We start from the raw sequence: 15,498 nt of genomic DNA on the forward strand, positions 1-15,498 counted from the left end.
CCTGTAGCCAACTGGACAAGGCATATTGTGTGACCTGTAGCTAACTGGACGAGGCATCTTGTGTGACTTGTAACTAACTGGACAGGGCATATTGTGTGATCTGTAGCCAACTGGATGAAGCATATTGTGTGATCTGTAGCCAACTGGATGAGGCATCTTGTGTGACCTGTAACTAACTGGATGGTCTTTAGCTAACTTCGTAGAGAATCTTATGTGACCTGATGCTAACTGGATGAGTCATCTCGTGTGACCTGTAGCTAAGTGAATGGTCTTCAGCTAACGCAGTGCACAGTCTTGTGTGGCCTCTAGCTAACGCAGTGGACAGTCGTGTGTGGCCTCTAGCTAACTGGATGGTCTTCAGCTAACGCAGTGGACAGTCTTGTGTGGCCTCTAGCTAACTCGGTGGAGAGTCGTGTGTGAAGTTTGCAATAAGGTTTTGCTGCATCTTGTTCACCTCTGCTAGCTGTGGCAGGAGTCGGAAGATGTCGACAAGGATGCGGCTGCTGTTGTCAGGGTTGCGCTTGGTGATGATGTGGACAAGGAGGTCAAGGTAGACAGAGTTGAGCTTCTGAATTGCAACGGAATCCTTCAACTCAAGGTTGTCTGAAACATTAATATTTAGATGTTCACAGACAGAACTGGTAGCACGAAAAGCTGCAGGCTTATCACAAGTATCTTTAAGTGTGGTGTTATGCAATGGGTTTTCTCCATGTGGTGTTATACAATGGTGTTATACAATCAGTGATCTTGTTACAATCTGTTTACTCACCAGGTATGGGAGAGGGTGATCTTGTTACAATCTGTTTACTCACCAGGTATGGGAGAGGGAGATCCTGTTACAATCTGTTTACTCACCAGGTCTGGGAGAGGGTGATCCTGTTACAGTCTGTTTACTCACCAGGTCTGGGAGAGGGTGATCCTGTTACAATCTGTTTACTCACCAGGTCTGGGAGAGGGTGATCCTGTTACAATCTGTTTACTCACCAGGTCTGGGAGAGGGTGATCCTGTTACAATCTGTTTACTCACCAGGTCTGGGAGAGGTCAGCTGTATGGCTGCGATGATGGCAATCTCTAAATCTGACAGTTGGAGTTTGTTGAAAATCTCCGCAAAGGAAAACAGCAGTCGGACGTTGTCCTCCTTGATGACGAACTCCATCCAGAAGCGGTTGTAGTACCTCCCATTCGGGAAGCGCAGGTACGACTCTCCATCAACAAAGAACTCACTGCATGTTAGCTGGAATGAATCACAATGTTTTAATCACAACTGGTCAGCTGGTTTAATGCTGTGGCTCTACACAGCACACTCCGTCGCAGTGGTGACTCAGCATAACCCCACTGCCACAGGCTAATTTGCATATCATGTGACCGGACTTTTCTCTAGTTTGTAAACAAACACGCTTTTTCAGAAATCAGTATAGAACGGACTAATGCAAGTATTTGGGGGCGCTTTACATATTGTTTTGCATAACTATATAGATATGCTACTACAACTGCAACAGTGAGTTGCATGACAATATATATTTAGGCATCAAAGTGACCGTGTCGCTAACTATCGGTTGGGCTTCGATGACAGCATGTGGAGCCGTACAACCAATGTAAACATAGGATAACTATGCAAAAACAAGTAGATTTTTATGTATTTGCATACTTTCTCAATGAAAGTTAACCATTCTTTGACATTTGTTTATTAAAAATGTGTAGACTTGTCAAACATGAAACGGATGAAAAGCATATGCAATATCTTGAATTGACTGTGAAAGATGTGACGAATCGTCACATGGCGCTGGCCTGTGGCAGAGGTACTATGCTAGCTGGCTGCCGGCCACATGGAACTCTGGGTAGGAGAGTGTCTACACAGTAGTCAGCAATATTCCAGTCAATCTCGACAGCCAGTTAAAAATGAATCTGGGCACGAGCAGCCAGTGGTTGACCTCAAAGCCGACGAGCATTTCAGGTACAATAACCAGTTTTCTTGGTGTACATTGTATTTTGAAAAATCCTGGGCAGGTGGAAAAAATTAGTAAAATCTAAATATTTTTTACATTTGTATACTTATCCTGCATTACTCCTTAATGCATTCACCGCTTACCTTGCGACAAAAACATTGGGACAGCATACCGGCGATGGTCTGAGTCTCAATTTTATACCACGCCGTTGCCATCCCTGTGACCTCAGGTGACCTAGGTCACCTCTTCACATCACTGCCTGTCGCCCAAGCTTAAAAAACACATTTTTGATGTTTCTGAAGCCAAAGTGGGGAGGCAAGTATTATGACGGGTGGGCCTTAAGCGTAGCAATGCAGGATAAGTATACAAATGTAAAAAATATTTAGATTTTACTAAAATATTTACTTATCAAGCATTACTCCTTAATGCATCTGTATCGGACGGTTTGGAGGTGGGTAAACCTTCAGAATACAGAAACCTCAATAATTCCCACCCTGAAAGTGCAACACTGATTGGTCGATAAACCGTGAAGCGGAAAAGTTCAGAAAAACGCTGCTACAGTAGGGTTCTATCAATGTGAACAAAACCATTGAACATAGGAATTAAAGAGTAGTTCCCTATACATCTTTAGTAATAAAGACAAATATCTCATCAGCCAAATCTTTACTTACTAGAAAAATAGTGCCCTGTGGACAATTGCTTGTCTAATATTCTTCCATTGGCAAAATTGGATCGACAGCACGGAAAGAGAACGGCTCTGTATAGTGCGAGTTCATTATTTGCGTCGAGGGTTGGTAACTTGCTGAGCTCCAACCAATGGCCCCAAACTCTGTACACCTTTGACGTCTTCGAGAGTCACATTGCGCAGATAATGACTGTCAAAAACTGTGTCGGACCTCCAAAAACATTCTTCCATGATTGTCTTAATAGCACAATTGCTGTGTAACGCCATGGTAGAGGCTAGTGCCCTGATCTCATGAGGATTATTCGCTCTTGGCGGATCCAAATTGGCAATCAAATAGGCCTGAAGGATGACTGCGTAATCATAGAGATATGGTGTTGCGACTGACTTCAGTCGTGGACGTGGTAGATAGAGGTATAAATAACCGCTTCATCGAACCACGTCTTCTCGTGGAACGGCGGATGAAAATTCGCAGTGCCCGTACCAGACTTGAACTTCACCCTCATCTTCACTACCAACAATCGTCGATATTGGTGGAATGGTGAAGGAACGATCGGGTTGGCCTGGTAATTGATTCTTAGCAATAAAATCCCAGCACAACCCGAGATGTACCGCTCTGTGCGTCCCATGCTCAAAACGGACCCAGGTGATTCGATCGCATGTAGTTCGCTCACCCGTGCCGCCGTGGCTAATGCCAAGAGAAACACTCTTTTCTTGGTGGGGCCATAAAAAGAGGATGCATAGAGGGGCTCGAAGGGGGGTCCTTGCAAACCTCGAAGTACCACGTTCAAATCCCACGCAGGTGGGTGGAACTTGGTCTCCTGATCCTCAAGCCTGAATGAGCGTAATAAGGCCTGTAGTTCTGGGATCCTAGTCATCTTACGATTATCCGGAACGGCCAACACTGAGTTAAGTGCAACCAAATCATAGTTATGGTGCTACCTTTCAAGTGTCTTTGGGTACGCAAGTGTAGGAGGTATTCAGTTAATAACTGAGATGACGCAGTTTTAGGATCTTGACTTTTTGCCTTGCAAAATGTTTTAAATCATCCCCACTTGTCATTGTAAAGGCCTCTAGTAGAGGAACGATGAGCTAAGGTTATAGCTTTTGCTGCCCGTGCCGAATAGCCCTTTGCACTTAACGCCTTTTTAAGACAAACCAACCATGCAGACAAAATCTGTCTGGTGTTGGATGAGGCAATTTGCTGAGAGGGTGGTAAGTGTGGGAGGGGTAGTGGATCATTTTCTGCTAGATTTCTGAGCTCGACGAACCAAACTCTCGTCGGCCACCAGGGCACGACAAAAGTCAGAGCAAGTATTCTTGTCTCCTTGATCTTTTGTATTACCCTGGGAAGTAAGACTGGTGGCAGAAAGGCATGTCCTACCTACCATCCAGACATCACCATGAAGTCATCATCCCCACTATGTCCCACCTACCATCCAGACATCACCATGAAGTCATCATCCCCACTATGTCCTACCTACCATCCAGACATCACCATGAAGTCATCAGCCCCGCTATGTCCCACCTACCATCCAGACATCACCATGAAGTCATCATCCCCACTATGTCCTACCTACCATCCAGACATCACCATGAAGTCATCAGCCCCACTATGTCCTACCTACCATCCAGACATCACCATGAAGTCATCAGCCCCGCTATGTCCTACCTACCATCCAGACATCACCATGAAGTCATCAGCCCTGCTATATCCTACCTACCATCCAGACATCACCATGAAGTCATCAGACCCGCCATGTCCCATCTACCATCCAGACATCACCATGAAGTCATCAGCCCCGCCATGTCCCACCTACCATCCAGACATCACCATGAAGTCATCCGCCCCGCCATGTCCTACCTACCATCCAGACATCACCATGAAGTCATCAGCCCCGCCATGTCCTACCTACCATCCAGACATCACCAAGAAGTCATCAGCCCCCGCTATGTCCCACTTACCATCCAGACATCACCAAGAAGTCATCAGCCCCGCCATGTCCTACCTACCATCCAGACATCACCTTGAAGTCATCAGCCCCACCATGTCCCACCTACCATCCAGACATCACCATGAAGTCATCAGCCCCGCCATGTCCTACCTACCATCCTGACATCACCATGAAGTCATCAGACCCGCTATGTCCATCCTAGCCATGTCCTACCTACCATCCAGACATCACTTTGAAGTCATCAGCCCCACCATGTCCCACCTACCATCCAGACATCACCTTGAAGTCATCAGACCCGCCATGTCCTATCTACCATCCAGACATCACCATGAAGTCATCAGACCCGCCATGTCCCATCTACCATCCAGACATCACCATGAAGTCATCAGCCCTGCTATATCCTACCTACCATCCAGATATCACCATGAAGTCATCAGCCCCGCCATGTCCTACCTACCATCCAGACATCACCATGAAGTCATCAGACCAGCCATGTCCCATCTACCATCCAGACATCACCATGAAGTCATCAGCCCCGCTATGTCCCACCTACCATCCAGACATCACCATGAAGTCATCAGACCCGCCATGTCCCATCTACCATCCAGACATCACCATGAAGTCATCAGCCCCGCCATGTCCTACCTACCATCCAGACATCACCATGAAGTCATCAGCCCCGCCATGTCCTACCTACCATCCTGACATCACCATGAAGTCATCAGCCCCGCCATGTCCTACCTACCATCCAGACATCACCATGAAGTCATCAGACCCGCCATGTCCTACCTACCATCCTGACATCACCATGAAGTCATCAGCCCCGCCATGTCCTACCTACCATCCAGACATCACCTTGAAGTCATCAGACCCGCCATGTCCTATCTACCATCCAGACATCACCATGAAGTCATCAGACCCGCCATGTCCCATCTACCATCCAGACATCACCATGAAGTCATCAGCCCTGCTATATCCTACCTACCATCCAGATATCACCATGAAGTCATCAGCCCCGCCATGTCCTACCTACCATCCAGACATCACCATGAAGTCATCAGCCCTGCTATATCCTACCTACCATCCTGACATCACCATGAAGTCATCAGCCCCGCCATGTCCTACCTACCATCCAGACATCACCATGAAGTCATCAGCCCCGCCATGTCCTACCTACCATCCTGACATCACCATGAAGTCATCAGCCCCGCCATGTCCCACCTACCATCCAGACATCACCATGAAGTCATCAGCCCCGCTATGCCCTACCTACCATCCAGACATCACCATGAAGTCATCAGACCCGCTATGTCCATCCTAGCCATGAAGTCATCAGACCCGCTATGTCCCACCTAGCCATGTCCCACCTAACATCCAGACATCACCATGAAGTCATCAGCCCCGCTATGCCCTACCTACCATCCAGACATCACCATGAAGTCATCAGACCCGCTATGTCCATCCTAGCCATGTCCTACCTACCATCCAGATATCGTAGTAGGCACGCTTCAACAGCATCTTCTGGTCATCCACGTTGAGCTTAGAGAAGCCAGGAACAGCATTGCAGAAACCTGAAACACAAGACAGACACATTCTCTACACACACAGTCAGTTGGCCAAACATAGATCTAAATATCTACTCAACAATAACACATTGATGGCATGGTTCCCCACAACAGCTGGCATCAATCGTTTTACCACAACCTGTGATTCTCTCAGTAGTGGTGTGAATTCCCCACAACAGCTGACAAGTGACAGAACTAGTTATACCAACATATGATTCTCTCATTAGTGGTGTGAATTCCGCGGAACAGCTAACAAGTGACAGAACTAGTTATACCAACCTGTGTTTCTCTCAGTAGTGGTGTGAATTCCGCGGAACAGCTAACAAGTGACATCACTAGTTATACCAACCTATGATTCTCTCATTAGTGGTGTGAATTCCGCGGAACAGCTAACAAGTGACATCACTAGTTATACCAACCTATGATTCTCTCATTAGTGGTGTGAATTCCGCGGAACAGCTGACAAGTGACATCACTAGTTATACCAACCTATGATTCTCTCATTAGTGGTGTGAATTCCGCGGAACAGCTGACAAGTGACATCACTAGTTATACCAACCTATGATTCTCTCATTAGTGGTGTGAATTCCGCGGAACAGCTGGTTCCACGTGTCCTTCACAGTTTCGTCTGTTATTTCTTCCCTCGGCATCGGAAGCTGCAGCAAGAAAAGACCCAATGTATTCAGCCCAAAGTCTGCTGCAAATGATAGTAAAAATTCCAAGCTTGAATTAAAACTGTCTCTATTCCCTCAGATTATATGAAAAAAAGAACTTTAAAATAGGGCTGGGACGGGTAACTCGGGTACCCGGGGTCGGGCGGGTACTGAGTAGGACCTGGGTACCCACTGGACTACCCGGACCCGTGGTTAGTCACGTGATATATTGTTTAATGACAAAAATGATCCAGGCCTATATGGTTACACTACAAGTCACTAATGTTCTCATTTCTTTCTGACTATGCACCCATTCCTTCTGATTTTTCATATGGTTGAATAAAGATATAACATAATTCAACTTCAGTGTATGAATGACCAGATTGTTTATTACGTGTATCTAAATAAGTTTTGCCAGGGCTATGCTAAAAATGTTCCCAATCGGACATTTTAAGACATCTCCTGAGACCTACAGTGGGTACCCGGGTAGGGTTGGGTAATGGGGGGCTAGGTACCCGGGTAGTAAATTTGGATTCGTCCCAGCCCTACTTTAAAATAACCAAATTTGGAACGATATCACAACTTTTTCCACAATTTGCTTGCCAAGGGCACTTAGTTTGGAAACCTAGATAAATGGCTGAACCAGAGCCTTAATGGATGCAAACACAGTAACAAATCATCAGTGAAACTACAGGCCTCACCTTCTGGCTGATAAAGGCGCGGGCATGGTGTCGTGCCTCTTGGAATGGTCCACTGCCGACCTCCAGCGCCTTCTCCAGGCCGATAACTAATGAATCAAAAGCCTCTTCCCCACCTCTACTGAAAATGTCTTCTGTCGAACTTTCACCATTTTCTGTTTCAGTATCATCAGATCTGTCATATGTGTCACTGCCCTGTATCATTTCTGTATCAGCCGAACCGATTGGTTGATCCTGACCATGTGACCATGAGGGTTCAGTATGAGTGCTATATTGCGCTGAAACTGTAGCAGAACAATCCATTGGCCATTCATGATCTTGACCTTCATTGTGACCTTGAACCGGATAAGATGGGTTATGCATGAATGTGTCTTGATGAAAAGAAAGCACTTGTTGGTCTGTCTGTTCTCTGGTGTAGTAGTCGGTGTCACTGCTAGCAACGTATTGAGCATTGATATAATGTCCCTGTTTCGTGTCAATGCTATCTGCAGGATTGTCACCATGAGGGAAGACAGAACTGTCAAAATATCTCGGCTGCTGCTCACTTGGACTGAAGCTGTTCTGCTTTAAACCAGTTTTGGTCCAATTCGATGACGGACATCCGCTTGATGTAAACAACTGACCAGCCAAGGGAGACCACTCCTGTCCTGACTCGCTCATTCCATCGTGAACAGAACTCATGTCTTCTCCTTGCGTTGAAGTATTGATGTAAGTTTCACTGGAGAGACGTTTCAGCAGACGCATGCTGCTATTGTTGGGGCACTTCTTGGCTAGTTTCTCAATGACCATCTCGGGCACCTTGGTGCCGCCTGTCATCTCCACAACCTGATTGAACAAGACCTTGATGACGTTCGGACTGTACATGGAACAGCTACTGCTGGATGCATTGCTGTCATCACCGTCTTCTTGAACACTGCTTTTGGACATCTTTGGCAACAAGGCAGTTTCCGCCAGTAAGTTCATATTAGATGTGCCTGATCGATCCAGGTCATCCACGTGATGACTGTCCTTGGATTGATCTTTTCGCTCGGAATAACTACCAATATGATCATCCCACGGTACAGGAGGAAACGCTTCATTGAACATGTGGGAAGGCATGTGTTGGTAAGTGGGCGTGGTCGGAAGCTGGCTCACTTCACCAGGGCTGTTTCCATAGGCAGGATGTTGATGAGGAGCCACATCACTGCTGAGGAGTTTGGACATTTGGCTGGTGACTTGATTAGTCAACTGACTGGTCAACTGATTGGTCACATGATCACCCACATGACCTGTGACAGGGTTGAACACCTCATCGTCTATCCCACTGTCCGGGGACTCCGTACAGTTCCCAGGGTTCCTGGCAGCGTCTAGAGCTCTCTGTTTCTCCATCTTCGGAATTCGACCCATCTTCACAGCTGAAAGGGAGGAAAGGGAGGCCTCAGGACTGTAGGATATTTTGCCGACACCCCACCCCATTTTATGTATATTTTTTCCTCCCTCCCTCCCTGCTAAATTATCTCAAATTTATGAAAATGACATTTGAAAAAATAGAACTGTAATTTTTTAAGCTCCCATCCCCCCAACGCCACTACTGTAAGGAGACAGTTGGGTAGCCTAGTGGTTAAAGTGTTCACTCGTTTACACCGAAGACCCGGGTTTGATTCCTGCCATGGGTACATTGTGTGAAGCCCATTTCTGGTGTTCCCCACCTTCATATTGCTGGAATATTGCTAAAAGCAGCGTAAAATCATACTAACTCACTCACTATTATTGTTGTGATACATGTTGGCAACCCCCTCGTTTCAGTGTGTCATCTTTTCCTAGCACATACACCCCAATCTCACCGACCCACAGGCCATTGTGTTATATTTCTCTCCGAAAAGGTCTGATGTCAGCCATTTTGCAGTTGGCTTCAAAGTGGCAAGAGTCAACAGCGTTCGGTTGGTATTATTTTATAGCAATAAAGAATTGGGGAGGTGTCATATATTGGAATTGATAGAATAATCACCCTAGACAAGGTAGATATGAAGTTTTTGTCCATGATTTAATTTTACTTTATAAATAGCAATAAAAGGTGCCCCACCCCCTCTCGCTACAATAAATAACCAGTACTTTGTTTGTTTGTTGTTTAACTCCGCACTCAGCAATATTCCAGCCATATAACGGTGGTCTGTTCATAATCGAATGACTGATATCATGAGCATCGATCTACGCATTTGAGGTATGATGACATGCATCAACCAAGTCAGCGAGCCTGACCACCCGATCCTGTTAGTCACCTATTACAATAATAACAGAGCTCCAGATAAGCTGCATATCTGCGTAAAATACGCATCAGAAATGCAGAAATACGCAGTAAAATAAAATCCTCAAATACGCAACGAACATTACAGATAAGCTACAAAAATAAAACTTGTGCCTATCATCAAAATATTGTGAAGTAACCCTGCGTATTCGATTAGCAAATCAGCAACTTATTTTGAAATTATAAATGGGCATTCCCTCAACCTTGCCAAACTCCACGATGACAGTTACATCACGATCATTTGCCATCACACTTTCTTGTGGAAGTATCGTGGTATTTTTTAGTCCTAAAAAGCTCTCGAACCCACACGACAGCAGTTTGCATCAGTTTGCTAGATGAATAGTGTTTTTAAATATTTAACTTAAATACCCACATGTGTAAAAACTAGTGGATAACAGAAATTTGAATACCCAGATAGAGTTGCATTGGTAAAATACCCACAACACCAAAAGCTTATCTGGAGCTCTGAATAAAGAGCCTGAAGTAATCACTCACCTTCGAATGACATGCCGAGCTCCAGACACTTCCTGTAGCGACATGACTTACAACGGTTCCTGTTCTGCGGAGTGATTACACACTGACCCCCGAAGAAACACTTGTACTTGTCTCCCTTGGGGATGCTCCTCTTGAAGAAGCCCTGGAACATACAGCAGGTGACAGCCTCACAAAGCCAAATCTTTCTTAAAACAAAAAAATATTTAAACTTTCATGACAACAGAGAGTAACTTAGTTACTAGTGGTATGCACTGTGTATGACATCTAACTTACCTCCCCTCTTAATGCTTTACATTCTGTTACATTTTTGTTTCTATGCCTATTTCATATTGAATAATACAATATTGTATATTTAATATTGTATACTACTCAAATCACAATGTGACTCGGGAGTGTATTAAACCCATGTAGACAATGTGGCTCCATACTGGCAGTTAAACCAATGTGGACAATGTGGCTCTACACTGGCAGTTAAACCAATGTGGACAATGTGGTTCTACACTGGCTGTAAACTCACGTAGACAATATGGCTCTACACAGACAGTAAACCCATGTAGACAATGTGGCTCTACACTGGCAGTAAACTCACGTAGACAATATGGCTCTACACAGACAGTAAACCCATGTAGACAATATGGCTCTACACTGGCAGTAAACTCACGTAGACAATATGGCTCTACACAGACAGTAAACCCATGTAGACAATGTGGCTCTACACTGGCAGTAAACTCACGTAGACAATGTGGCTCTACACTGGCAGTTAAACCAATGTGGACAATGTGGCTCTACACTGGCAGTTAAACCCATGTAGACAATGTGGCTCTACACTGACAGTGAACTCACGTAGACAATGTGGCTCTACACTGGCTGTAAACTCACGTACTACTTACCTTACAACCTTCCCACATAGCAACACTATCATGCTAGCTACCTTACAACAACTACACATAGCAACACTACCATACTACTTTTGTGGTTCTACACTGGCTGTAAACTCACGTAGACAATGTGGCTCTACACTGACAGTAAACTCACGTAGACAATGTGGCTCTACACTGACAGTAAAACCATGTAGACAATGTGGCTCTACACTGACAGTAAACTCACGTAGACAATGTGGTTCTACACTGGCTGTAAACTCACATAGACAATGTGGTTCTACACTGACAGTAAACTCACGTAGACAATGTGGCTCTACACTGGCTGTAAACTCACGTAGACAATGTGGTTCTACACTGGCAGTAAACTCACGTAGACAATGTGGTTCTACACTGACAGTAAAACCATGTAGACAATGTGGCTCTACACTGGCAGTAAACTCACGTAGACAATGTGGTTCTACACTGGCAGTAAACCCATGTAGACAATGTGGTTCTACACTGGCAGTAAACTCACGTAGACAATGTGGCTCTACACTGGCTGTAAACTCACGAAGACAAAGTGGCTCTACACTGGCAGTAAACTCACGTAGACAATGTGACTCTACACTGGCAGTAAACCCATGTAGACAATGTGGTTCTACACTGGCAGTAAACTCACGTAGACAATGTGGCTCTACACTGGCAGTAAACTCACGTAGACAATGTGGTTCTACACTGGCAGTAAACTCACGTAGACAATGTGGCTCTACACTGGCAGTAAACCCATGTAGACAATGTGGTTCTACACTGGCAGTAAACTCATGTAGACAATGTGGCTCTACACTGACAGTAAACTCACGTAGACAATGTGGCTCTACACTGACAGTAAAACCATGTAGACAATGTGGCTCTACACTGACAGTAAACTCACGTAGACAATGTGGTTCTACACTGGCTGTAAACTCACGTAGACAATGTGGTTCTACACTGACAGTAAACTCACGTAGACAATGTGGCTCTACACTGGCTGTAAACTCACGTAGACAATGTGGCTCTACACTGGCAGTAAACCCACGTAGACAATGTGGCTCTACACTGGCAGTAAACCCATGTAGACAATGTGGTTCTACACTGGAAGTAAACTCATGTAGACAATGTGGCTCTACACTGACAGTAAACTCACGTAGACAATGTGGTTCTACACTGGCAGTAGACTCATGTAGACAATGTGGTTCTACACTGGCAGTAAACTCACGTAGACAATATGGCTCTACACAGACAGTAAACCCATGTAGACAATATGGCTCTACACTGGCAGTAAACTCACGTAGACAATATGGCTCTACACAGACAGTAAACCCATGTAGACAATGTGGCTCTACACTGGCAGTAAACTCACGTAGACAATGTGGCTCTACACTGGCAGTTAAACCAATGTGGACAATGTGGCTCTACACTGGCAGTTAAACCCATGTAGACAATGTGGCTCTACACTGACAGTGAACTCACGTAGACAATGTGGCTCTACACTGGCTGTAAACTCACGTACTACTTACCTTACAACCTTCCCACATAGCAACACTATCATCCTAGCTACCTTACAACAACTACACATAGCAACACTACCATACTACTTTTGTGGTTCTACACTGGCTGTAAACTCACGTAGACAATGTGGCTCTACACTGACAGTAAACTCACTTAGACAATGTGGCTCTACACTGACAGTAAAACCATGTAGACAATGTGGCTCTACACTGACAGTAAACTCACGTAGACAATGTGGTTCTACACTGGCTGTAAACTCACATAGACAATGTGGTTCTACACTGACAGTAAACTCACGTAGACAATGTGGCTCTACACTGGCTGTAAACTCACGTAGACAATGTGGTTCTACACTGGCAGTAAACCCATGTAGACAATGTGGTTCTACACTGGCAGTAAACTCAGGTAGACAATGTGGTTCTACACTGGCAGTAAACTCACGTAGACAATGTGGTTCTACACTGGCAGTAAATTCACGTAGACAATATGGTTCTACACTGACAGTAAACCCATGTAGACAATGTGGTTCTACACTGGCTGTAAACTCATGTAGACAATGTGGTTCTACACTGGCAGTAAACCCATGTAGACAATGTGGCTCTACACTGGCAGTAAACCCACGTAGACAATGTGGTTCTACACTGGCAGTAAACCCATGTAGACAATGTGGTTCTACACTGGCAGTAAACTCATGTAGACAATGTGGCTCTACACTGGCAGTAGACTCATGTAGACAATGTGGTTCTACACTGGCTGTAAACTCACGTAGACAATGTGGCTCTACACTGACAGTAAACTCACGTAGACAATGTGGCTCTACACTGACAGTAAACTCACGTAGACAATGTGGCTCTACACTGACAGTAGACCCATGTAGACAATGTGGCTCTACACTGGCAGTAGACCCATGTAGACAATGTGGCTCTACACTGGCAGTAAACCCATGTAGACAATGTGGCTCTACACTGACAGTAAACTCATGTAGACAATGTGGCTCTACACTGGCAGTAAACCCATGTAGATAATGTGGCTCTACACTGGCAGTAGACTCATGTAGACAATGTGGCTTTACACTGGCAGTAAACCCACGTAGACAATGTGGCTCTACACTGGCAGTAGACTCACATAGACAATGTGGCTCTACACTGGCTGTAAACCCACGTAGACAATGTGGCTCTACACTGGCTGTAAACCCACGTAGACAATGTGGTTCTACATTGACAGTAAACCCATGTAGACAATTTGGCTCTACACTGGCTGTAAACCCATGTAGACAATGTGGCTCTACACAGGCTGTAAACCCATGTAGACAATGTGGCTCTACATTGACAGTAAACCCATGTAGACAATGTGGCTCTACACTGGCAGTAAACTCATGTAGACAATGTGGCTCTACACTGGCAGTAAACCCATGTAGGCAATGTGGCTCTACACTGGCAGTAAACTCACGTAGACAATGTGGTTCTACACTGACAGTAAACTCACGTCGACAATGTGGCTCGACACTGACAGTAAACTCACGTAGACAATGTGGCTCTACACTGGCAGTAAAACCATGTAGACAATGTGGTTCTACACTGGCATTAAACTCACGTAGACAATGTGACTCTACACTGGCAGTAAAACCATGTTGACAATGTGGTTCTACACTGGCAGTAAACTCACGTAGACAATGTGGCTCTACACTGACAGTAAACTCACGTAGACAATGTGGCTCTACACTGACAGTAAACTCACGTAGACAATGTGGCTCTACACTGGCAGTAAACCCATGTAAACAATGTGGCTCTACACTGGCTGTAAACTCACGTAGACAATGTGGCTCTACACTGACAGTAAACTCATGTAGACAATGTGGCTCTACACTGGCAGTAAACCCATGTAGACAATGTGGCTCTACACTGGCAGTAAACTCATGTAGACAATGTGGCTCTACACTGGCAGTAAACTCATGTAGACAATGTGGCTCTACACTGGCTGTAAACCCATGTACTACTTACCTTACAACATTCCCACATAGCAACACTATCATACTAGCTACCTTACAACAACTACACATAGCAACACTATCATACTAGCTACCTTACAACAACTACATATAGCAACACTACCATACTACTTTTGTGGTTCTACACTGGCTGTAAACTCATGTACTACTTACCTTACAACATTCCCACATAGCAACACTATCATACTAGCTACCTTACAACAACTACACATAGCAACACTACCATACTACTTACCTTACAACCTTCACAAGTGGCAAGACCATAATGGACTCCAGTGGCTCTGTCATTACAGATGCGACAGTCTCCAAACGGGAATGGTACAGCTCCTGGTGGCATCGTCACGGTTACTGTTCATAACAATTGCAATAGATGAACATGAACAAGGCTTTACATGTGTATTGGTTGTATCACTACATGTGTATTGGTTGTATCTCTACATGTGTATTGGTTGTATCACTACATGTGTATTGGTTGTATCACTACATGTGTATTGGTTGCATCACTACATGTGTATTGGTTGTATCTCTTCATGTGTATTGGTTGTATCACTACATGTGTATTGGTTGTATCACTACATGTGTATTGGTTGTATCACTACATGCGGATTGGTTGTATCACAACATGTTTATTGGTTGTATCACTACATGTGTATTGGTTGCATCACTACATGTGTATTGGTTGCATCACTACATGTGTATTGGTTGCATCACTACATGTGTATTGGTTGGATCACTACATGTGTATTGGTTGGATCACAACATGTGTATTGGTTGTATCACTACATGTGGATTGGTTGTATCTC

At 44.8% G+C, this 15,498-nt stretch overlaps 1 protein-coding gene across 1 annotated transcript; it reads right to left on the minus strand.

Annotated features, from left to right (window-relative positions):
- Positions 1-250: 250 nt before the first annotated feature.
- Positions 251-15,032, minus strand: LOC139467168 (uncharacterized). The gene is made up of 7 exons (XM_071248892.1): positions 14,931-15,032; positions 10,280-10,421; positions 7,504-8,894; positions 6,709-6,805; positions 6,067-6,155; positions 1,028-1,235; positions 251-603 (listed from the first exon to the last, which is right to left on the minus strand). Exons 1-7 carry the CDS (start codon positions 15,030-15,032, stop codon positions 395-397), a joined length of 2,238 nt encoding a protein of 745 aa, XP_071104993.1. The 3' UTR covers positions 251-394.
- Between the last annotated feature and the right edge of the window lie 466 nt (positions 15,033-15,498).

The sequence above is a fragment of the Haliotis cracherodii genome, unplaced genomic scaffold (assembly GCF_022045235.1).
Source record: "Haliotis cracherodii isolate W230 unplaced genomic scaffold, xgHalCrac1.p SCAF_19, whole genome shotgun sequence".
Classification (NCBI taxonomy): domain Eukaryota; kingdom Metazoa; phylum Mollusca; class Gastropoda; order Lepetellida; family Haliotidae; genus Haliotis; species Haliotis cracherodii.